Source organism: Lagopus leucura, unplaced genomic scaffold (assembly GCF_019238085.1).
Source record: "Lagopus leucura isolate 7727_CA_CO unplaced genomic scaffold, USGS_WTPT01 Super-Scaffold_73, whole genome shotgun sequence".
NCBI lineage: Eukaryota > Metazoa > Chordata > Aves > Galliformes > Phasianidae > Lagopus > Lagopus leucura.
Genome location: NW_024962252.1, coordinates 65320343 through 65343424, shown reverse-complemented (window position 1 = coordinate 65343424; position 23082 = coordinate 65320343). Strand labels below are relative to the sequence as shown.

The 23082-nt window shown below is 44.4% G+C and overlaps 3 protein-coding genes across 4 annotated transcripts in view; 1 reads left to right on the top strand and 2 right to left on the bottom strand.

The window, feature by feature from the left end:
* Positions 1-6481, top strand: part of TARBP1 (TAR (HIV-1) RNA binding protein 1) — a 35457-nt gene extending 28976 nt beyond the window's left edge. Inside the window, exons 24-31 of the mRNA XM_042874784.1 lie at positions 407-493; positions 1255-1451; positions 1763-1844; positions 2713-2884; positions 3148-3339; positions 4099-4223; positions 5295-5431; positions 6122-6481. Of these exons, the coding sequence (XP_042730718.1) occupies positions 407-493; positions 1255-1451; positions 1763-1844; positions 2713-2884; positions 3148-3339; positions 4099-4223; positions 5295-5431; positions 6122-6287 (1158 nt within the window). The 3' untranslated portion in view covers positions 6288-6481. The remainder of the gene's footprint in view (positions 1-406; positions 494-1254; positions 1452-1762; positions 1845-2712; positions 2885-3147; positions 3340-4098; positions 4224-5294; positions 5432-6121) is intronic.
* LOC122187343 (cytochrome c oxidase assembly factor 6 homolog) lies at positions 5929-8277 on the bottom strand. Its single transcript, XM_042884775.1, has 3 exons — positions 8085-8277; positions 7385-7480; positions 5929-6238 (listed from the first exon to the last, which is right to left on the bottom strand). Exons 1-2 carry the CDS (start codon positions 8226-8228, stop codon positions 7385-7387), a joined length of 240 nt encoding a protein of 79 aa, XP_042740709.1. The 5' UTR covers positions 8229-8277; the 3' UTR covers positions 5929-6238.
* A 6768-nt stretch (positions 8278-15045) lies between these two features.
* LOC122189234 (putative thiamine transporter SLC35F3) overlaps positions 15046-23082 on the bottom strand; it is a 50517-nt gene continuing 42480 nt past the window's right edge. The window contains exons 3-7 of one of the 2 annotated variants that reach the window (XM_042888203.1): positions 19503-19722; positions 17986-18111; positions 17622-17814; positions 16364-16453; positions 15046-15308 (exon numbers count right to left, since the gene is read on the bottom strand). In XM_042888203.1, the coding sequence (XP_042744137.1) occupies positions 15064-15308; positions 16364-16453; positions 17622-17814; positions 17986-18111; positions 19503-19722 (874 nt within the window). In that variant the 3' untranslated portion in view covers positions 15046-15063. The remainder of the gene's footprint in view (positions 15309-16363; positions 16454-17621; positions 17815-17985; positions 18112-19502; positions 19723-23082) is intronic. The other variant, XM_042888214.1, reaches the window with a different exon arrangement.

The following is a 23082-nucleotide window of genomic DNA, read 5'->3' as shown; positions in this document are numbered from 1 at the left end:
CAGTCATAAAAAGTGTTTAGCATCCTTATGAGAAAATGCTTGAAGCTGCCATTATGAAAACAGATCTTTAAACCACGTGGGAAGTTGGTTGTTGTGTCTTGTTGGGTGGCTGTTAGGTTTTTTTTGGCTTTTTTTTTTTTTTGAGGGGAAGTACAGTGATTGGATTTAGTTTTAGTTCAGTTGTACTGCTGCATGCTTTTTTTAATGTGTTTCTGAAAAGAAAGCTGTCAGAAAAAATGTGATTTTAATATGATGACTTAGTTTTTAGTGAGCTTTGCTATGGAAACAGTGTTTTAAGTGTTGATATAAAACTATAGATACTGCGGCTACAGAACCTGCTGTGAAAGCATGTTGGTACATTTAATGTAGGTGTATTTCTTACCTGTTGAGTTCTTTTTTCCTTTAGGATGAAGAAAAGCTTAAAACAAGCATCTGTACGTTTTTATCAGTGTTATCACATTTTGACACCATTCTTCAAAATACCTCAGAGAAGGTAAGATTTATTAAATTGTTTATTCAGTCGCATTTAACTTGAATTTCTGAAGTTAAATCCTCTTTTGCTGTTTGTCTTCAAAAATGTTTCAATACTTATTTTCTCCTCAGATAACTTTTGATATGGAAAATAACTCTTCAGGCTATGGCTGTAACACTCTGTTACTGAATGTTAGGTAAATGGCAGCTGTTTTTGGATACACAGGGCCTTGATTACCTGTGAGTTTTTCTAGAACAGTTACTCCAGTTCAATTAAGCATGTGGTGGATGCACCTGGGTTTGTTTTTTCCTTGTTCTTACTTAATTTGCATGAAATGAGATTCAGCTAGCCTGGAAGCATAACAACAGTCATTGTGGGATTCTTTAGAAATAGCTAGTCCACATTAATTTTAGATTCTGTTTTGTTTGGAAGCTTTTAGTTTTGTTTTGGAGGTCTTCTGGTGATTCTATGATTCTATACATTTGCAAGATAAGCTTCCTAAGCCCTAGAAGTTCAGCAAGTTATGTGAAAGTTTCCATACATGCAGAATAATAATCTTTAAAGCAACCCAATGTATTTTCAAAGCACACATGGGCTTGGAGGTTTGTGCCCTAGTGAACAGAAAGAACAAAATTATGTATCTGAACATACAGATGCTGTTAAAGCTTTTGGACTGAAAGTCTGTTTTCAAAGGAAAGAGCCGAATTTCTTGGGCCACTTATTGCTCTTCTTCTAAATGATACATCAAGACTTAATGGAAATGAAAATCTTTTGTTTTGTAGAAGCCAATTCTGAAGAAGGCCCTCCTGGTAGTTCTGCAGTGGTGTTTCAACCATAATTTCAGCGTCAGACTTTATGCACTAGTTGCACTTAAAAAAATCTGGGGTATGTGCAGAATGTTGGATGTGGAAGAATTTGAAGCCCTGTCACCAGTTATTGAATCGAGCCTTCAACAAGTGGAAAACATGCATGGCACAGGGTTAGTAACAGCTTCCTGACATAGAGCTTTTTTTTTTTAATGATAACCAAAAGCCACTCAGCTATAGGCTGTGGGCTAGCGTTGAGTGTCCTTGCGAGATCTAAATGAGATACCCTTTATTGCCAGACTGACTTCTGTTAGAATTTGGAGACTTTAGGGACCTTTTTTGAAATATTAACCTATTTCCTGAATGCTGTGGCTTTAAAATTGGCCCTTAACAGTTAAAGCATTTATTTTTCAACTACTAAAAAAAATCCAATATGTTGCATTTGGTTATTTGTGCATCATGCTTTAACTTTCTGCAATTGTAGGAATGCTAGAAGAAACTGGCAGAGAATCCAGGACCATTTCTTCTTTGCAACATTTCATCCACTTGAGGACTACAGTCTAGAGGCAAGTCTAAAAAACACCATTGTTTGTCATCATATTTGCATAGTTCACAAGTATATTTTTAACTTTCTTGTCTGCTGCAATGTAGAGAAAGCAGTGATCAATTATTACTCATTTAAAACTCTGAAAAAAATAATTTCACCTTAATTGTCATGGATTTTACATCAAGAATACAGTCCAGTTCTCTAATTCTGTGCTAAAAACCTAGATCAGTCAGGAAAAGATAAGCATGATGAACATGCCCATCTGTGCAGGAGTTGATCATGTTTTCTATTTATGTCTGGAAAAGTTACTGCTACTAACTATAGACCTGAATTACACAGTTGTCAGAATTTTTGATGCTTCTGTTCTTAGGAAAAATACAACAAAACAACAGGCTGCTGAACTAAATTGTTAAGTGTGAGTGGGATAAAGATCTGTAACGTATCAAGCATCTTTTTCAGCTGTAATTTAAACTATAGCTTAAATAACTGAAAGCTGAATTAATGCTGGACAGGAGGCAAAAATAATAAGTGCAAATAAAAATAAGAGATGGGAATACAATTTAAAATAGAAGAGAAACGTGAGTGTGAAAAGGGGGACAGTTTTTGGCAGAAGCAGTGCTGTGGTTCAGAGAAGGAGCTGACTGGTTACTTTTGTTTCTGGAAACTGATATCCTGTGAGGTATTTCTTTGAAAATTAACTGCTTGATGTGACTTAGCATAATTGGGCAGCAAAGGTCTCTAACAATGACCAGAAAAACAAGGCTGACACAAGTACTGAGATTATAAAATGACAGATAAAAGATGTGCACTATAAAGTTGCCTGGAGGTCAATGATCTGTTTTGCTTTCTTTGAGTGTTGCCGCGCTAATAATGCTGTTACGTTGCAGACGATATTTTGTACTCTTCCACGCCTTTCAGAAGTTGCTGAGGATGAATGGATCTCTCTCTGTAAATTTGAGAGGTTCACTGATGTTCCTTTGCCACCAGCATTTCAGTGGTATCGTTCTCGAGCTGAACTTCTTGATCTAAAACTGAGTGACTGGTCTCAGCAAGACACAGGTAAAATACAGCTAATGTATATTAAACGTAATATTGGTTTGTGCTGAAATAGCTGTAAATTTCTGTACTACTCTGAACTCAGCATGCACAGGATCCTTATGCTATCCTGCTGTAGTAGTCTTGAATCTGTATGAGCAAAATATATACCATAAAATAATAGTAGATTCCTTGAATGTTATCTACGGTAGTACCATTTATAAAATACTGGAGCAGTAGCTTCACTACTACTTGGATATCCGTATGACTGCTGTTTGTTTTTGGAGGTTCAAGTTCAGTTGACACAGATGGCCAAACAGAGTGGACTGATGTTCAGAAAAAGATCATACCCTGGAAACACAGCACTCCTACTTCAGACCTGGAAATGGCATTGCAGGACCGTGCTGCTAAGCTCGGTAAATCAAACAGCAGACTGATTGTGGTGGCTTCGCTTATTGATAAACCTACCAATTTAGGAGGTAAGCTTGAATGGATGCTTTTGAACTTCTAGTTTAGACCTTAGAGAACAGTTGGCTAGAAAGGATGAATGTGAAAAACATAACGTTCAGTATGGTGGTACTAGAAATTTAGTTTAGTACTACCCAGAGAAAGAGATGATTATCCTTCAAAAACATAACAAAGGGAAATGTTACCTGTTTCAGGAGTATTCTGTAGTTTATATTAGGAAATATAATAATACTGACATGTGGCATGCCTTAAGTAGAACTTCACTGTAAATCGTGTGATTTACAGCAATTTATTAGGTTGTGCTTGCTGTTGTCAGAAAAATAGGCCCACAAGCTGATGCTGTCTGTGCTGCAGTGCGGCGTTGTGTCATTCTCCCAGGTCTTTCATTTAATTGGTACTGGATTTAGAGCTTAAATGTGCCCATGTCTGTCTGTTCCCAACAAGGCTTTTGTAGTGACCCACTACTCTGTGATTAGCAGTGTAAAAGCTGCCAGATGTAGAGCTCTTACAATTTTCATCTTTCTGCTTACTTACTAAACATTTCTTTCTGGTAAGATAGATGGAACAAAAGGTATAACCTTTTGAAATGGACCTAGAAAGTACCTGAAACTGATTGAAAACAGAGGGCTAAAATAGCAGGGGTGCTTTGTTTTTGTTTTTTGTTTTTTGTTTTTTTTTAGGTTCTTTGTCCCTTCTTACTTGCTAAAATATCTTGGCTCAGCGTTTATACAGTTTTCTATACGAAAATCACTTCAATTCTTCTATTGTAGGTTTATGCCGTACAAGTGAGATATTTGGGGCATCTGCACTAGTTGTTGGCAGCCTTCATTATGTGCAGGACAAGCAGTTCCAGCATCTGAGCGTTTCTGCAGAGCAGTGGCTCCCCCTTGTCGAGGTGAATGGAAACTGTTTAGCAGCTCAGAAGTGTGCTGCAGCCTTCAGTGTATCAGATGCATAGTTTGCTACCTTATTGTTTCCTACTGCAAAAATGAGCCTATTTAACAAGCTCCTGCTGTCATTTCTGACACTTAAATATTTTGGAGCAACCTATGGGTCACCCTCATAACAAAGAATTTTATAACTTTACACCGTTGTGATTAAGTACAGCACTGGAATGTAATGTTTACTTATAAAAGTCAAACAATGTAATGTTTACTTATAAAAGTCAAACAGCACTTAATTGATCTTAGTCCATTGCTCAGCCATTGAATTTGCCTGAAGCTAAACTGTGCTAAGCTTTTAGAGCTGATTGTCTAGCTTATAAAAATGATTTCAAGAAGTATCTTTAATATTTGTGCAAAAATATGGTTCATTAATTTGTTTTTCTGTATCAGCCATGGTTAAGTCATGTAAAAACATCAGCTCAATTTTTTCTTTATTCGTGATGTTTATTTCCAGCATATCTTTTTCCAGAGCAGTACAGCTGTAGTGTGTGTCCATCAGCATTCTGTTTTAGACAGTGCATTTTTTATTCCTAATCTCTGAACTGGGGCACACTGGTAGAACTTCTGTTGCATGAAGAAATTGGAATCTAAAACAAATATGTAGTTTAGACAGTTGGATGAAGAAAAGTAAGAAATTCTTTACTTGAAGCTATCAGAAGTTGTAATACAGGCATGTCAGACAGCTAAGTGAGCTGCAGTACATGCTGTGAGATTGTTTGGGGATGAACTTTCCATGGTTAAATATCAAACATGCAACATATTTCATGCAAAAGTGATTCTTCTACATTCAGATAAACTTGGTCAAGGCTTGTAGCTGTCAGAAGCACAGAAATTGCACAGCATTTGTGGAGTAAATTTTCCTGACATTATGTACCTTTTATGCTACCACTGAAGAACTTTGGCAATAAAACTCATTTAAGTATAAAAACTGTCCAAGTAAATTGCTTTTCTTTATTTAAATAACTCAGAAGCTTACAAGTGGTACTACTTAAGTATTTTTGTATTTGCCTACTTTTGGACAGGTGAAACCCTCTCAGCTTGTTGATTATTTACAGCAGAAGAAGACAGAAGGCTACACTGCTATTGGAGTGGAGCAGACAGCCAAAAGTTATGATCTTACAGAATATTGCTTTCCAGAGAAGTCACTGTTATTGCTGGGGTAAAAACACGTGCCTTTTATAAGTCACCCTTACTATCCATCCAAATGCCTTTCTGTTACTCACCATGTTACTCATAGTCTGATCATGTGAAAATCAAGTGTTATTGGTAAAAGTGGAACTGTAACTGGAAGTGAGTGGGGAAACAGCAAAGAGTTTGGCTTGCTAAGGAATGGGAAGTATGGATCGTATCCATGGATATGTAGTATGTCTTCAGAATGTAGTTCTCATATTCACCTTGTTCTCTTCTAATTAGAAGCATAGTTTTAATTACTGAAAACATTTGGTATCCTCTGATGTGCTTGTTCTGAAGAGGTGAAACATTGCAGGATACTGGTGAGCCTGACAATCCCTCGTACCAAGACCTCAGCACGAGTAGGCAGCTGAGTTATGGCTGGTTTTGCAGTGTATGGATAGTTCAAAACAAAGGCAGAGAGGGAGTGCTGGCACAGTGAAATACACATTAAGTGCTCTACCAGATTTCCTACATACCAGCTTGTTCATGTTGTCCATTCAGTTTTATTTTTGTTTCAGCAATACATTATTGCTTTACAAAAAGTAACAACTTGTGCTCATATTTAAGGGCTGACAATTTTTCAAACAGTATTTCATTGCTATTGTGACTCTCACACCTTCTGCTTTCTGGAACACCTGTCTTCTCCCAGGCATAATCACTGTTTCTTCTTCACTAGGAACGAACATGAAGGAATCCCAGCAAACCTGATTCACCACCTGGATGTCTGTGTGGAAATTCCTCAGCAGGGCATTATTCGGTCACTCAACGTTCATGTGAGTGGAGCTCTGCTGATCTGGGAATACACAAGGCAACAAGTGATCAAGCACAAACAACAGAAATAACTGCCAAGTTTCGTGCCTTATAGTATATCTAGGTGGCTTCCTATGGTGCTACAGCATGGGGTTCTGAAGAGAAAGATACAACTCAGGGCAAATGAGGATTCTTACATTTTGCATGTTTTGTTTTCTGCAGTTCAGAGTGGTTTTTAAATGCCTTAATACTTTACCTCCATAAATAAAACTTGCATTGTGATAAACACTGTTTAGGCTGTGTGTGGTGTGTGACAGTACTGCTTGGTGAACATCAGCATTGTTACTGGATTTCTACTGCAGTTAGATTGTGACAGCCATGCTCAAAACTCAAGCTGTGCCTTTTGATAACCACAATCAAAGCTTCAAAGCTTCCTGTACATGAAGTGAACTGTTGAATGTCTCCAGCATGCAGAGGGGATATACATTTTGCACCTGCAGGGTCAGTGCAGGTAATTTATTGTATTATAAGTAAATTTAAGTGCCTTTTGTGGTCAAACTTATTGTTTAGTGGAGTTGCTTCAGTGTAAGGTAAGTATAAACACTAAATAACACAAAAGGCCATAATGTGAGATAGATAACTGTCCTATTTAGAAGTGGGCTGAAAGATGACTGTTACAGATTATATGGACGGGACGCATGAAGTCTTTTAGATAGCTGCTGTTTTTTAAACTGACATCTGCCTTAAGCTATATTTTCAAGTACTTAAAAATACGGGGCTAGTGTCATATATGAATTAAATACTGATACCATCACCACTCCCTTTTGACAAGGAAGCAAAGCTGGAAAAGCTTTATTGGGGAAGGTAGATCCACTTAAGGAAAAAAGCAGTTGTCCATGTGATATAAAGAAAAATAAATGCTGTCACATAATCATTTATTCTTGCAGAACATTGACTGGAGTTTGTGAACAACCCTGCACTGCATTTCTTTGCCTCGTATTTATGAAAAAGTTGTCCGTGACCATCTCTTTTCAGCAGACATGTGAGGCCTTGCAGCAAGAGCAGCATTCTGCATTTTAGGAGGATGGATGGGTTACCAGTTCTTGAACTCCAGAGGATGTGCTGCTTTTGGATGCTTCTTCCTGCCACAGACCTATGCTGTGTAGATGCACTTCAATAAGAACAGTACCTAAGACTTTCCAGCAGTTTCTGGAGCTTGAAACCCTTCAGATTCCAGCTTTTCTTTGTATTTTAAAAAATCCCTTCTTTTGTCAAAGTATTTAACCTGTTGAAAAAGGAAAAACAAACTTATTTTCAGCTTAAGAAACTAGCAGAATAAGGGCCAGAATAGCATGGTAGCAGGATGGGGGCATACATGGTCGTCAAACACCCAACTGAAGTAGGATTTTGTCTCTCTCCTCATGCTTGTAAAAGCAGGCCCTTGCCTTCTACCTCTCACTGCTGTGAGGGGAAGCTGTGGCTATCAGGTCAGCCCAGCACCTTTTCCGTGTTTGCCCACACCCAGTGCCCCCTGCAAAGCATTGCAGCCACTGGGCACCGGCTCTGGCCAGCAGCAGAACTAGGAAAGGCATGGAGCTACTGCAGCTTTATGGAGGAGGCCACGAAGCTGCTCAGCGGGCTGGAGCACCTCTGCTATGAAGGCTGAGGGAGGTTGGCTCGTTCAGCCTGGAGAAGAGGCAGTTCTGGGCAGACCTCAGTACGGCCTTCCACTCTTCGAAGGGACCTTAGAGGCAGAACAGGGACCGACCTCTGACGCGGACGCAGAGTGAGAGAGGCGGGGTTGTGGCCTTAAGCTACCAGCGGGGAGCTGCCCTCGGCACGCGCTCACTGCCCGCCCCGCACCGCCCGGGGCCGGCCGCTCTGCTCACCCACTGCTGCGGACACAAGGACTCGAAGGACCGCCTCAGCTTCTCGCACCGCGGCGCGTCCTCCGTGTGCCCGTCCAGGCACCGCCAGAACTCGTCGCGTGCCGCCCAGCACGCTTTCCTCTCCTCCATGGTCGGGGCCGACATGATCCCGGCCGCGATGCGCCGGCCCCGCACTCGGCCGCCCGGCCCGCCCCACTCCGCCGGCGAAGGTCAGGAGCGCGGAAGCGGCGCAGCGCGCATGCGCTGGGAGAGACGAGGAGGCGGGAACAGCCAGCCTGTGGGAATGGCGCGTTGAACGGGAGGGGGACGTTAAGTGTTTGCCGCAACTGAAGGCTTTGAATTACGTTTCCAGCTAGCAGTGACAGATAGCAAGAGCTCAGTTAGTTTGTTTTCTTTGCATGGAAGGGCTCATGGCCTCCCTTAGGTCATGTTCTTTACCCGTTATAAAATTTCAGTGAATTTAATTTGAAATAGTGTTCTTGATGCAATATAGCCCTATACCCAACTATTTTGCTAGAAACAATAACATAATCTTACCTGAGTTAGCCACCATAGACCAGGCTGCCCAGGGCCCCATCCAGTCTGGCCTTGAACACCTCCAGGGTTGGGGCATCCACAACCTCTCTGGGCAGCCTGTTCCAGCAACTCACCACTCTCTGTAAAGAACTTACCCCTGACATCCAACCTCAACCTTCCCTCCCTCAACTTAAAACCACTTCCCCTTGTCCTGCAGTTATCTACCCTTTCAAAGAGTTGATTCCCCTCCTGTTTGTAGGCTCCCTTTAGGTACTGAAAGGCTGCACTGAGGTCACCCCACAGCCTTCTTTTCTCCAGGCTGAACAAGCCCAGCTCCCTCAGCCTGTCTTCATAGGGAGGTGCTCCAGTCCCCTGATCATCTTTGTGGCTCTCCTCTGGACCCACTCCAACAGCTGTCTGTCTTTCTTGTACTGGGGGCTCCAGACCTGGACACAGTACTGCAGATGGGGCCTCACAAGAGCAGAGTATAGAGTGAAAATCAGATGGGCTTTAAGGTACCTTTCAACTAACACTTCTGTCATTCTTCAATTTTCTTGCCTCTCAGATACCCATTAAGGATAGAACTCACGCTCTTTTAGTCTCACAGCTTTCCTTGTTATGCCTGGAAAAAAGATGATTAAAGAAAACATAATTGTGTGTTTTCATTATCAAAAGATGAGTAATTTGAGCTAAGAAATACTATGAACTGCATACAGCATTCACCTCTTTCTGTTTGTCTTTGAAATGTTTTAACAGAGATTGCTGAAGGCAGCTGTCTCTCTAAGAAGCTCTCACTTAAATGAAGACAAAAGCATTTCATTTTAAACATCAGATGTTACTGTGCTGTGTTGAAGGCAAGCACTGGATGGGAGAAGGTTTCCCTGCAAGAGTATCAGTACTATTTCATGGAAGGCAGAAGTTCCAATTTTTTTTCCTAGAGAGATTTTGAAAGCCTCCTTTATAAACTTCTAAGTTTCTGTTAATACTGATATTTTTAAGAAGTGAGAAGATGAATAACAGCCAGAATCAGGTTAAACAGAAGGCCCGCTTCCAGTTCTCTTGTAGGCTTAAGAAGATCCCAAGTTGGAAGGAACTCCCAACGATCGCTGAGCTGAAATCCAAACCCTGTGTCTGAAGGCGATGTCCAAATGCTCTTTGAACTCCAGGCAGTCTGTTTCAGGGTCCGACCTTAGCTGCAGGTTGTGATGAAGGGAGTGTCCAGGAAGCATAGGAGGGAATTTGATGATAGACACAACTGTGATTTGCACCTTCTTCCAACCTCCATTCAGTGATCTGAAGCCTACTGAGGAGAGGCTTGCCTTTCTTTGTAACCTTTCATGGACATTTGTTGAGTACTATGTAGAATGCAGTCTGAAAATCTCTAGGCTACCTAGAGGTTATGACAGAGAAAAAATCCTAGCTATTTAGGATTCTTTTAAGGTGATGAAGGCATTTATGTTAATTATAGCGCTTGGTTTTAATGCTAATGTTCATTTTTTGGTCAGTTTTTCAGGAGGAATAAAACAGAAAATGAGTATTTTTGCAAGAGCAGGTGATGGAAAGGAAGGAGCACAGACTAATTCTTATTCCTGTTAGCTCCCACTTACCAATTCTCCAGACCCTTGAGGGATGAGACAAGCTTGCTTTGCAGCAGTGTTGATGTTTCATTTCTTGCAGAAAAGCTCAGATGGGGAGCCGGGAATCTCCCTATTCTACAAACAGACTTCGATTTCCAAAGCTATTTCAATGGAAGAAGAAAAGGCATGAGTTTCATTTGAATGCCTTCAAATTACCATGGCATGTTACACACTGAAATCTAAGAAATGGATTTCTGTGTCTCACTGAGACTGAAACACATCCGACAATTCTCTATCAAAAATCCAGCAGCTACACCGATTACCTTTTCTCTCTGGAAACATTTCAGTAACACAGAAGTGCATTGTATTGGATGGGTTTGCCTTCACATGCACAAAGATAATGTTGCTCTCATACATGGTAGACATTTGTGCCAAGTATTAATGCCAACTTCGGTAGGAGCCAAGCTAACAAGTAACATGCCTCTGGTCATATACAAACTAACACAAGACAACACGATTTTGGATATATGTTGGGAAAGCATTTAGAACATATAGCTGGTCAAAAATCAAAAGGACAATATTATACAACTTCCTGTGTGTGCCTGCCAGGCTGGAGTCATTAAGGAGTTGGCAGCTTCAGAAGCCAAAGGGACAGCAATATCTACTGCTGGGAGGCTGCAGATCTGTGTTTCCTGGCCCATTGTGTATGATAGTGGCTAGCAGGGCAGAAAGACAAAGCTGAAGCTCACATTTTTAAGTCCTTGCCAATCCTGCTGCTTGGACTCTACTGGAAACCAGCTTTGTGTATCACTAGAAGCTGCATTTGGTGTAAATAACATGTGAGGAAAAGCAAAGGCCACTCTCCCCTATGGAAAGGCAGAAGGGAGCAATTCTCAAGTCTCTCAGTTGTCTTTTTGTGCTCATTGAAGCCTTAAGGGTGAGCAGCTCTCCACACGCTTGGTCCTTGGGCAACTTGGTCTTCTTGATAGAACAGCGAGCATTGCACTTAGATTTCTGAAGAGTTTCCAATAAATCTTCTCATTACAGAGATTGTATTGGACAGGTTCTTAAGTACAGTACTAATATGAGTTCTGCAGTTTCCCTGGTTCCAGACTTCTAACTCTCCTTTAAAAGATTCGCCCTTCATTACTGAAAAGCATGTTGGTTGCATCATAGCATGTCTGTGATGCATGTGGAGAAATGCTGATGGACACTCTATTTAGAATAAATATGTGGCTATAGAAAGATGGATAACACATTCTGCTCCAGTGGAGTTTCAGGTAGAAGAGATTGTATGAGGCTTTTTAATCTTCAGAAACTTTAGTTTGATCTACTGGTCCTGTCCTTAGGAATGCAATTTCTTTTTAAAAGAAGATTTTTAGGCTGTAGGCAGGCATCTGTTCACTTGATTTTCTTTTTGCTTTCAGAAGTTCCTTAAGCTCTTTTTTTAAATTTCCTTTTTCTGATGTTAAAGACTTTTAACTAAGATGCTGCTACAGAAGAGCCCTAAAACATGGCAGCTAATGAAGCAAATCCACTTGTTTCTCTTCTAATAGCAACGAGCTAATTAAACTTATCTATCAAAATCCATTACAGCTGGCTGTTTCTGCAAGGACAGCTTGCACAGGGACTGGATCATGAAAGCAGCTTCTCAGCCTTAGCCTTATTCAAGAAGCAACTTGGCTTAGGAGGCATGAAAGGCTCAAAGCACTGGTCCCAGGCTCCGACTGTGGTGCTGCCCTGCAGAGATATACGGGCTTTGTTCCAGCAGCAGGACTGAATCACTGTGCTGTGGAGATCGCACACTGTGCTTTGGCCTTTGAGGCAAGCAGGGGAGCCCTGCCAACTGCAACCTGATCTAGCTGTAGGCATCCCTGTTCGCTGCAGGGGACTTGGACTGGATGACTGTTAAAGGTCCCTTCTGTCTCAAATGATTCTACAAACTCAGCCCTGAACTCCAAGGCACCGTATGTATCCAGTATATCCTTTACTGGTCCCAGATCACAAAGGTTCAATCTTGCTCTCACCTGAAGGCTGATCCAGGGGCACCAAGTGCCTTCTCAGGAATTCTTTTCCTTCTTATATCTTGTCCCTTCTAGTGGGAAGGAATGACTCCAGTTCCTGTAATTCTTCAGCTTCGAATCTGTGAAGTTTCTGCATTTACAGACACGTACCCATATGGACATGCCACTTTCTTATCATCCTCCTAGTTACATTCCAGGCTTCACTGTCTGGAAAGTTTCACTGAGCATCTGCCTGCCCTCAAGCCAGGTGCTCAGTGCAAGATATTGCCTGGAGAAATACAGGTCAGATCACCTGGTTGATTTGTATGTGTGTAATTCAGAGCAGCTTAAAATAGGTAGATCTAGTTTGCACAAGAAAGAGACTGTAATAAATTACTGATAGAAATCCCAGCCCGTGCCTCTGTTTAGGCTGCTCTCTGGAAAGATAAAGCAGCAGAAGCAGTGTCAGCTGCATTTGGTACATCACAGTTTTACCGATACTGCTGGACACTGCAGCACGAGTTCCCCTGTGACCTGCACTGAATGTTAACAAGCCTGTACTAAGTGCAATTAGGTGCAGTTTGTAACATCATTCAGAGCATTTCTGATGTCCTCTGGACAGCACAATAAAATGCAGTGCAGAGATGGCAAAAAAAACCCCTCTTATTAGGATTATGGAAATCAGGACTGGCACACTTGTTCTTGGCCTTACCTCAAGCAGGGAGCTTGGGGAGGAACATAGGATGATCTGAGGGCGACTGTAACAATCAAAAAGATCAACACAATGAAATGGCATTACAGGAGATGTAATGACAAAGGAACTAGCACAACAGAAGGGTGTTACAAAGAAAAAGTACTCACCCTTCCCTGAAGATAGATGCTCACAAGGGAAACTCCACAAAGGAGGGATCTCCAACCAGAGATCCTTTCCTGCTGGCAGTCAGCCCTTAAATGAGGTCTAAGAGAGGTGCAGCCGAGCTCCACCCCTTCCAGTCACACAGCTGAATTGCCTTCACCTGTGCTCCCAAGGCTGACTGGGTTCTTTCCCCAGGTGCTCAATCAGTGATTCAGGCCTTGACTCAACAGTTCCCATGCAGTGGCAAGAAGATAAACCCAAAGATGCAGTATGTTGGAAGCTGGGAGCTTTGAGACCAAGCTTCTTCTCACCAATAACTAGCACTACAGTATGCATGCAGTGTACCTTACCCACCCCTGCTTCCCAGAGAAATTTGGAAGCACAGTGAGGACAGCTCTGAGCTTTCCCAGATGGTTTTGATGGTCTCTGCCTGCAGGAGTTTGTGTTGAAGGCAGTGGGACTGGGAGCAGGGAGGAGGCCTCCCGTGCTGCACCTTGGGCTGTAAGACCAGACCAAAGGTTTGTAGATCTCATCCTTCCCACCTGATCACCTTGGCCAGATGCAGCCCACTGTAAAGCCAACACAGAGGTGGTACAGTCAAGAGAGGGAAACAGCACTGCCTGAAGCCGAGTTTAAAATCTTTTATTACTTAGCTTTGCCAAACAGATAATGGAATCCGAAGTTGAATTGCTAAAATGTTTTGAAGTGGATGCCACCCCTGCCTGAGACAAAGAGGGCCTCAGTGGCAGCAGGGACCCTTAGGCTATGGCAGCAGTTCAAAAGAACACTTTTCATTTTGTATGCAACAATGTAAACTTCAAAAATAGTAAACTATAACCTTTGTTCCCCCTTTTTTTACATAGCATGTGATCTATCACAGATAGAAATTTAATGGCGAACCAAAATCGCATAAGTAAACATCCTGGTGCTTACAAGTTTCATAAAAAGTGTTACATTTGATGTAAATATATTACATTTTTAACTCTTAACACTCACAATTATGGAGTAAAGCAACTGGTGATCCACCCCTTAGTCCGTGTTCTCAGACCATACATCAGCAACCACGCTCTTGTCTGCTCTGTTGTTCATTTTCAGTCTGATTTTTCCACACATGACCAAGACTTTCCTTCCTCACACTAATGTTAATCAAGTGCAACTCCACACAGGGGTAAAACCTGTGCAAGCAAGACGAGAACCAGGCCCTCTGTGTGCAAACCTGCAGCCCACAGAGCTGGGCATGTCTTGGTGTCAGTGGGACCTTGGGCTGCCCAGGGCTGGAAGCCTGAGCCTGCAGCGCCACCACTCACAGCAGAGCCTGGTTCTCCATGGATAAAGACAAGAGTTCTGTAGAAGGCACTGGATTTCTCTTGCATGATTCTAAACATGAACTACATCCATGTGCAGTACAAGGAGATTTGGGCTCTGGACTGCTTTCCCGCTAGTACTTTAGTGCAAGTGCTTTTAGTACTTGAATTTTCTTCCGGTTCCAGCACAGCACGTGCTGAGCTATGCAGGGTCATTTCCAACCTTCCTTCCTTCTACTCTCCCCCCCATCTTCCTGTCCCCCAAAAGATTCCCTTTTGGTTCCATTAAAACTTTCAGAGTATAGCTCTGGTCAAAAATAAACACGTGATGTAGCATAGCATTAGTTTCTTTTAAATCACAGTGTGCAATGCATCATTCGGTACCTAACGCTCAGAACGTCTGCCCCGCTTCTCATGAAAACCATTCTTTAAAATAACCTACGCAAATATATTTTGACTATATGTTACATTCATTTAAAAAGAGAAGAGAGGTTCTCGGTTTGCAGGTTTGTTTTTTTTTTTTCAGTGTACTACTTAAGTGAAAGGTCTGATGTGAAAAAGGTACAAGCAAACAGGACATGCCAAGACTCGATGCCTTAGATGGTGATCATATCAAAACTGTACAGGTATGTACACCGTGGTGGTCAGGTGTGCTTCTTCCCAAGAAAAGACCTTTGCGTCATCGTGTGTAAGGTAACCACAAAGTTTTGGTAAAAAGAGCATTTAATGAGCAAAGGATGACATGGAGGGGCGAGTTCTCCGGCTTTTGTTGGGCAGTCCTGAAGTGACGTCTCCGTTCCCTTCGGGGAGTTCTTCCTTCTTTCGGACTTTGAGACGAGTGAGGAGCTTTATTACCCAGACGTCCCACTCCTCTGGCAAGAGCAACAGGAGGAAGCCCAGGCCGATAATGACGATGGCGATGACTCGGACACTGTTGAAGACAATTTCACTCGTGTAGTGATCAACAACTGTGTGGGACATTGAACTGGTGTTATTACGTGGGACAAAGCGTTAGGGCAGTACCCCCTTCCCTCCCCCCTCCCCGGCTCCTAAGGCTGGGCTGGATGAGCAGGAGAATGCTCTGCCTGCCGGCTCAGCATGGGGCATGGCACAACCCAGGTGGGAGTGGAGAGCAGGCCTGGGGGCCCAGGGTACAAATGGGTACAGCTGGGGCCTGCAGCAGCCTTTCACCTGCTGCCAGCATTGCTTTGGAGTGAAAAGGCATTGCACTACCATTGTTTGTCAGCGCTAAGCAGAGGTCTTCAGAAAATGCTCCCTAACCCTTATGCTGTGGCTTTTGAATTGAGATCACCTGTGTATCCCTGGAGCTGTGGGAGGCAAGCACCTGTCAAGGCAGCCAGCAGGCATGGATTTAAGAGCCTGCTCTGGGAGGGATTTTTCACTCCCTTAACTAGCACTAGAGAGCCTCAGCAGGCAGCCTCCTGCCAGCGCTGCCTGCAAGTCCCGCATTCCCTTAAGGAGCAAGGAAGTATAAACGACAACATAGGAATGGGTTGTTGTTTATTCTGATGGCTAAGCAAGAAGGCTTGGGCTGGGATTGCACTCCCCTGTCTACCCTCACAGCCCTGCAGTCTCTACACCTGCAATATTATTTACCAGGGCAGGCACATGTTTGTTCTAGAGGGTAAGCAATTATATTTGTTTCAATTTAACATTAAGCCTGCTTGCAAAAAAAATCATTACGAATTGATTTCTACTTCATCAGAGAAGTCTTACTCCAGCCTGTAGACAGATGATTTCAAATCTAGTTTGTTTTTCAATAACCCACCTTCTCCAGGCAGTAACTTAAAAAGCAATTTTAGAAATTGTAATAGCTGTGCAATATTCTACAATATGTATTTAACAATTAGAGTATACACTTCTAAACAGTGTCATCTCCATCAGTTTCTAAGAGAAGATTTAAAATGTCTTTAATGGAGGTCTTTGCTTTTACCCCCAGCAACTATCTGGGAGGCTGTAGATCTCGTGTGGTCATCAAGATGCAGAAGTCAGAAATCCTTACCTGCATTGACTGGGACGCTCAGAACAATTCCAAGAGAAATCAAGGTGGGGTACGTAATAGCAATTCCAAAATTCAGTAGGATATTGAATGCTGAAGAAGGAAAGAAAACCACCTTTTACTACCATGAAACCAAGCAAAGAGAACGTCACTTGAAATGTCTTTGCTGTATTACTCCCTCTGTATGTTTTCCACACAGAAAGCAGGGATCTGCCCAGGACGCTGCTGTTCACAGGGAGCTCTGTCCTCCTGGTGCCAATGGCAGAATCAGGGTGAGCTCTGGCCACAACCCATCTCACAGTGTAATCCTTGGTAACACAGGTGGACTCCTGGCCCTTCCAGCTTTCTGCACCAATCCACTTGGTCTAGTGGTTGGCAACCCTGCCTGTGGCAGGGGAGTTGAAACTGGATGATCTTTGAGGTCCTTTTCAACCCAGGCCATTCTATGGTTCTGCTGAAAGGAAATACTTCTCCTGTAGGATATTTCTGCCAAACAGTTGCTTACATCTGGATGTATTCATATATTTATTTATTTAAAGAGAACCTAGCCAGTACTGGTCAACAGGCACAGCTTTCTGGTAATACATGTACATGTACTGTGACTACTTAGGGTAAAAGAAGCAGTGATTCAGGACAGGGTTGGAGAAGAGCAGAAATTTCCAGCAGAAAGGAATGTTTTAGGTGATGTGAAACTATTACCCGTTTTAGGGACAAACTGTCAGCACTCTCAACACATCTGGCTCAGCAAGGAACAGCATCACGCTTCTGATGATCGTGAAACAATAATGCCTGGATTTAGCATCCTGTCCAAGCCAAGATCCCTTTGTAGCAGAAGACAGGTGGCCAGCTACCAAATCCCCATCAGCCTCAGGCAGTGCTACATTTTTAAAAGGTGCTTGTCAATTAGGAATGGCCATTAGCTATTACTTCTTTCTGTCAACAGAGGCACCAGAGGCTGGCCTTGATGGGCAGGGCCTAAAGGCTTGGTGATGCTGATGATCTCAAGGTGTAGTGGTAAGGAGATTTGTAGTGAAATCTTGCAGCCCCTTTTAACAATGGCCTTAATGCTTGGGCTTGCCCATAACAGCAGGAGTAGGGTCTGTATTTCCACCTAGGAATGGACCCCCCATGACTTACTGAGCTAAAACTTAGAAGAAGGAAAATTGGCTCCACTATGTCAGAGAGCTGTAGCTTCCACCAGAGTCCAGTTTCTGGCATGTTCTTCCACCCCAAGCAGCCCGAAGGCTCCCTGTGTACTCACTCAATAAGAGAACTGAAAATCCGCAGAGGTTTCCCCAAGGAACGATGTCAAAAGAGCTCCAGTATTCCACTTTGGTAAAATAAAGGATGACAGGAATACAGGTAACGAAGAGGACATTGAAGACGGCCAACACGGACAGGAATAAGGCAGCTTCTCCAAATTTTGCACTGCCCAGCAGAAGTTTGAATAAAACCTACAAGACAAAGCCACACAGGCTGCTGTAAGTCTCACTGGCAGGCAGGCAGCCTAGCTCCAGAAGCTTCCCATGTCTTGTTTCTGCTGGGGGCAAGGGGACTGTGAAGGGAGTGTGTATGCAGCAGTGTGGGCCAGACACCTTCCTGTGGGGAGACCCAGTTGTGCTTACCTTGTAGAGAGCAGACATTGAGGCAGAGCCCACCACCAGGGCTATCCCAATAACAGAGTGGCTGTGAAACCCATCCGCGTACGTCATCATCACTATCCCTGCAATAGCAAATATAGCAGCCACGATCTGGTTGGAGACAAAGAAAGAAAGCTAGTGTTACTGGACAACCCCCAGTGTGGAAAAATGTGAAAGCAGCTTTACGTGAGAGGGTGGTACTTCTGTATCATCTGCCCCTGTCCTGAGGTAGGAAATGAATATCAACCCAGGCTGGTGCCTGAGGAGCTGAAATGCTGCCCTCACAGGCAGCTCCCTTGGCTGGCTGGGGTGCAGGGAGAGCTGTGAAAGAGAGGCTGTACTGGGCAGCATGCAGCAGGCCAGCCTTGAGCATCCTGTCTTGGACTGAGGTGAAGAGTGGGTTCGTCTCTGCCACAGAGCCTCCCCATCAGCGGGTCCTGGCAGCATGTATGAGACAATAATATACAACTAAGAAACCCCTGGTGCTGGCAGGAAAGGCTCTGAGTCCTAAGGTGGTTTTGGGAGAGAGCACATACACGGCATGTAGCAAACTGCCAGGGCAGAGAGCAGCGGTTGCCCATCTGCACACCTCCTCCCCCGAGACCAACCAGCACTGTGCTCCTCACTGACAGTGCCACAGGATCGATGAGCAGCAGTACAACACACACTTTTTCACTTTGGTCAAAATGGCCAGCATAGCCAGCTGGGATAAACGTGACACTTCCCTGCCTCCAGGACTATCTCGGGATACCCTTGCTTATGTACTCAGCAAAACTCAGTTAATCTGTTTTCTGGCCACCGCTACCTGGGAAGCTGGATGGATGAGCACAGACACCAGCTGGCAGGGCCAGGCTGTTGGCAGGGTGTTGTGCAGCACTGTGAGCTGCCTTTGGCTGCAACCCTGCAGGCTGTCCAAGCCTTCTGCTGGAGGGGAATACTTCCTGCAAAGCTAATTCTCAGCAGTAAGGTACGCAGCCTCTCCTGAGCACTGAAAGCTTTACTCGGGTTGATGAGCAGAGAGCTCTTCAAACAGGGGGCAAAATATAGGTGTTACTGCTGCGATTGCTGTTATATTAACACGTGACTGCTGATGTGCTAAGGCTGGAGGGACTCATGGGGCCTTTTGGTTTGGTTTCTGCTGGGTCACCATGGTGGATGCCAGGTGCCATCTGCTCGGCTCCACTGCCAAAGGACACTGTGTGCCAAGGGCTGCCAGAATGGCAGCAGGGGCTGTGAGGTTTCCAGTTCCCTTGGAAAACTTTAACTCAACAGAGACAAGCAAAGGCCGTTGTATGCTCAGAGCAGCATGGAGACAGCAGGCAGCCCTGGTGCCCTGGTCTGGAGCAGGTTACCTCATTTCTGCTGGGAAATACAGCAGGAGAGGCTCTTCCTCTCTCTCTGTGGGTCTCTGTGCTGCCGCTGCATAGGCCACTGCTCTGGGAAAGGGGAAGGAAAGGCAGAGGGAGAGAGGGAGAAGGAGACAGAGCTAAGGAGTCACTTACCCTCACTCCCATGAACCTGTCCCGCAGAACGATCCATGAGAGCAAGAACACAAACGCTTTGTTGCAGCAGAACAGCACGGAGACATCCGTAGTGTTTATTTTCTTTATTGCATGTAAGTAAAGGTAGTTTGTGAGTGTCCAGAGAACACCAAAGGGTGCTGCCTTGGTAAAAAACACCTTCAAAGTCAAGCCGTTGTCTCCAAAAAAACGGCAGCACTCCCTACAACAAGGAAAGGCAGCATTAGTACACCAGCCAGTCTCAGTCTGCAGCAAACACACGGGTTTCTTTTCACTCTTGCTTCTTGTCCTTTCCTCTGGGGGAAGAAGGACACACACCTTAAAGACAAGGAGAAAAACAGATCAGTGCCTGCTGCAGCAGCCATCACTGGGCTTGGGCTGTGCTTGGGCCTGCCTCAAGGCTCTGAGCTGCATTCCCTGCTCTGGGAGTCTCTTCTCACTGGTTTCCACAGTAATGCTTCTTTGTACCTGTTTTCTCTAGTTTCACTAATTCTGGACTGCTTTTTGCAGGCTGCGGCTTCCAGAGAAGGCCTCTTCAGGCACAGTTCTCCCATCGAGCACCAGGCTGTAAGGGGGCTGTAAGTCAATGAAGCCTGAGGAGCATTAAGAGAAACGTGGTCCTGTTGTGAAGGATGACTCAATACCATAATCATGAGAAGCAAGACAGGGCTGGGAGGTAACACAATAACACAGCAATCCCAGAGCAGCTGGCGCAAAAACCACTTCAGATTAAAAAACCTTCAGCTCTAGATGTTTTGACAGAACATTCTGGACATAGTTCCTCCTGTTGTCTGGTTATCTCCATTTGGCCCACCGGGGCACTCTGTACCCAGTGTATATCTTCATGCTTTATGGGGACTCTCTAACAATAACAGCTGTGACTGTGCAGGCATGCCTGGATGCACCAGAGGAGCCTGCCTATGGATATTTTAACATCATCATCTGCTAATGAAAACGTAACTTGTTAAGAAAGACAAAAGACACTAGCCCAGGAGCAGTCCATAAGCACTCAGCATCCCACAGTATCCCAAATTTGCAGGATGGATGGGGAACCTGGGCTGTCCCCTTGCAATTGTGCAGGACAGAGAACTCCAGCTGTGCCTGCAGACTTGGGCAGTGCTGTGAGGATGTGCTTATGGAGGTGATGGTTTTAAGCAGAATGCAGCATCTGCATGGGCACGCAGCATTGCTTGGTGCTATGGCCAGTGAGGCCATAACCCTATGGGCTGCTGTAGGGTCAGTGCATGCCTGGTACTGTGTGTCTCCACATGGTAGGACTGGAGGCTTGCTCTAATCACAGTAATCATTTTACAAAGTAAATGCAAGGCATTAGCAAGGCAGTGGTGAAAGGCTGTGGAAGACTGGGTTGGAAAAGTCAAACGAAGAGTTCTCACTGCTTTTACTTTTTCACTCTGAATTATTGTTTCATAATCCTTCACATCTAGTTCTTGTTTTTCCTCATAATCTTTTTAATGTGTATCTTCATTAACACAGCAAATGGCAAATTAGCTCTGCCCCATTGTGCGTGTCTGCAGCACAACAAGGCTATCAAAATATCTGTCACTGGAACTGAGCATCCCCAGTGAGGTTAATGGCAAGCAATTGGTGCCAAAATCACATGCTAAATAAGCATGCTAAGTCATGTTGAAAACAGGTGCAACAATCAAATAAAGCTTGCAAATAAAAAATGACACTAAAACTCTCCCTCTCCCCCCAGTGAACTCAATTACATGCTTAACAATATTCACCTTCCACCACCTCTTATGTCTTTATGCATTGCTAGGTAGCTGGGATATTTCTCACTGCTTTGAACCTCATACAAATGAATGCATGCAATTCTGCCCAAACTGGAAGAAATTCTTTTCACCTCTCTTTGCAAATAAGACCATATCCCAAAGAAGAAGGTAGACAAGAATCAGACAAAACACACACAAGCAGTTCCCCCAGCCCAGGGGTTCAGCCTCCTGCTACTCTTTGCAAAGCCAAACTATGCCATAAAGGTGAATAAGCCATTGAAGCTGCCATTACACTTCTGGGGTAGATGTAGTAAGGTAGGAAATACCTGGGAAGAATGCATATGTGCTTTACAACAAGCCAGCTATTTCACTTTCACACAGAATCACAGAATCACCCGGGTTGGAAGGGACCCCAAGGATCATGTAGTTCCAACCCCCCTGCCTGGCAGGGCCACCAAACATACACATTCAGATCAGGTTGCCCAGGACCCCGTCCAACCTGGCCTTAAACACGTCCAAGGACGGGGCATCCACAACCTCCCTGGGCAGCCCGTTCCAGGGCCTAACCACTCTCCTAGTAAAGAACTTCCCCCTAACATCCAACCTAAATCTTCCCTCCTTCAACTTAAAACCATTTCCCCTAGTCCTGCTGTTATCAGCCCTTTTGAAGAGTTTACTCCCCTCCTGGGTGTAGGTTCCCTTCAGGTATTGATAGGCTGCAATGAGGTCGCCCCGCAGCCTTCTCTTCTCCAGGCTGAACAAGCCCAACTCCCTCAGCCTGTCCTCATAGGGGAGGTGCTCCAGCCCCCTGATCATCTTAGTCGCCCTCCTCTGGACCCTTTCCAAAATCTCAATGTCTTTCTTGTACTGAGGGCTCCACACCTGGACACAGTACTCCAGGTGGGGCCTCACAAGAGCCGAGTAGAGAGGGACAATCACCTCCCTGTCCCTGCTGGCCACCCCTCTCCTGATGGAGCCCAGGATCCCATTTGCCTTTCGAGCTGCCAGAGCGCACTGCTGGCTCATATTCAGTCTCTCGTCCATCAGGACCCCCAGGTCCTTCTCTGCCGAGCTGCTCTCAAGGACCGCTCCTCCCAGCCTGTACAGGTGCCTGGGGTTCTTCCGGCCCAAATGCAAAACCTTGCACTTTGCCGTGTTGAACCTCATCAGGTTCACCCGAGCCCAGCCCTCCAGCCTGTCGAGGTCCCTCTGAATGGCATCCCTTCCTTCCACCGTATCAACCGCACCACTCAGCTTGGTGTCGTCAGCAAACTTGCTGAGGGTGCACTCAATTCCCTCATCGATGTCATTAATAAAGATGTTAAAGAGCACCGGTCCCAAGACAGACCCTTGGGGGACACCACTTGTTACCGGCCTCCACCTGGACATAGAGCCATTGACCACCACCCTCTGTCTGCGGCCTTTCAACCAATTGCTTATCCATCGGGTCGTCCACCCATCAAATCCACTTCCCTCCAATTTGGAGATGAGGATGTGGTGGGGGACCATGTCAAAGGCCTTGCTCAGGTCCAGGTAAATGACATCGGTCGCCTTCCCTTCGTCCACCAATGCCGTCACTCCATCAATTCCATCATCACTTTCCAGCCTGCTGACTTCTGCTACAATTTTCTCACTGTCAGTGTTCATACTGCAGCCTTCACCAAAGCATATTTTCTTCTGCCACTGCTCCCAGTGGTTGATTTTTGTTCTTTGTAGTCTGTACATCTTGCTTTGTTTGACCTTGCAAGGTGCGTACCTGCAAATTGAATTTAGCTAAATAGCTCCTGATTTTCACCAGTGAGCAAAGGCTCCCCAGAGCAGAGCAA

Excerpts from the sequence above, each read along its gene's own strand:
- LOC122187343 (XM_042884775.1), bottom strand. The coding sequence starts at position 8,228 with ATGTCGGCCCCGACCATGGAGGAGAGGAAAGCGTGCTGGGCGGCACGC. Across the intron at positions 7,481-8,084 it reads CCTTGTGTCCGCAGCAGTGG|GTTAAATACTTTGACAAAAG; the intron begins GTGAGCAGAGCG and ends CTTTTTCAACAG.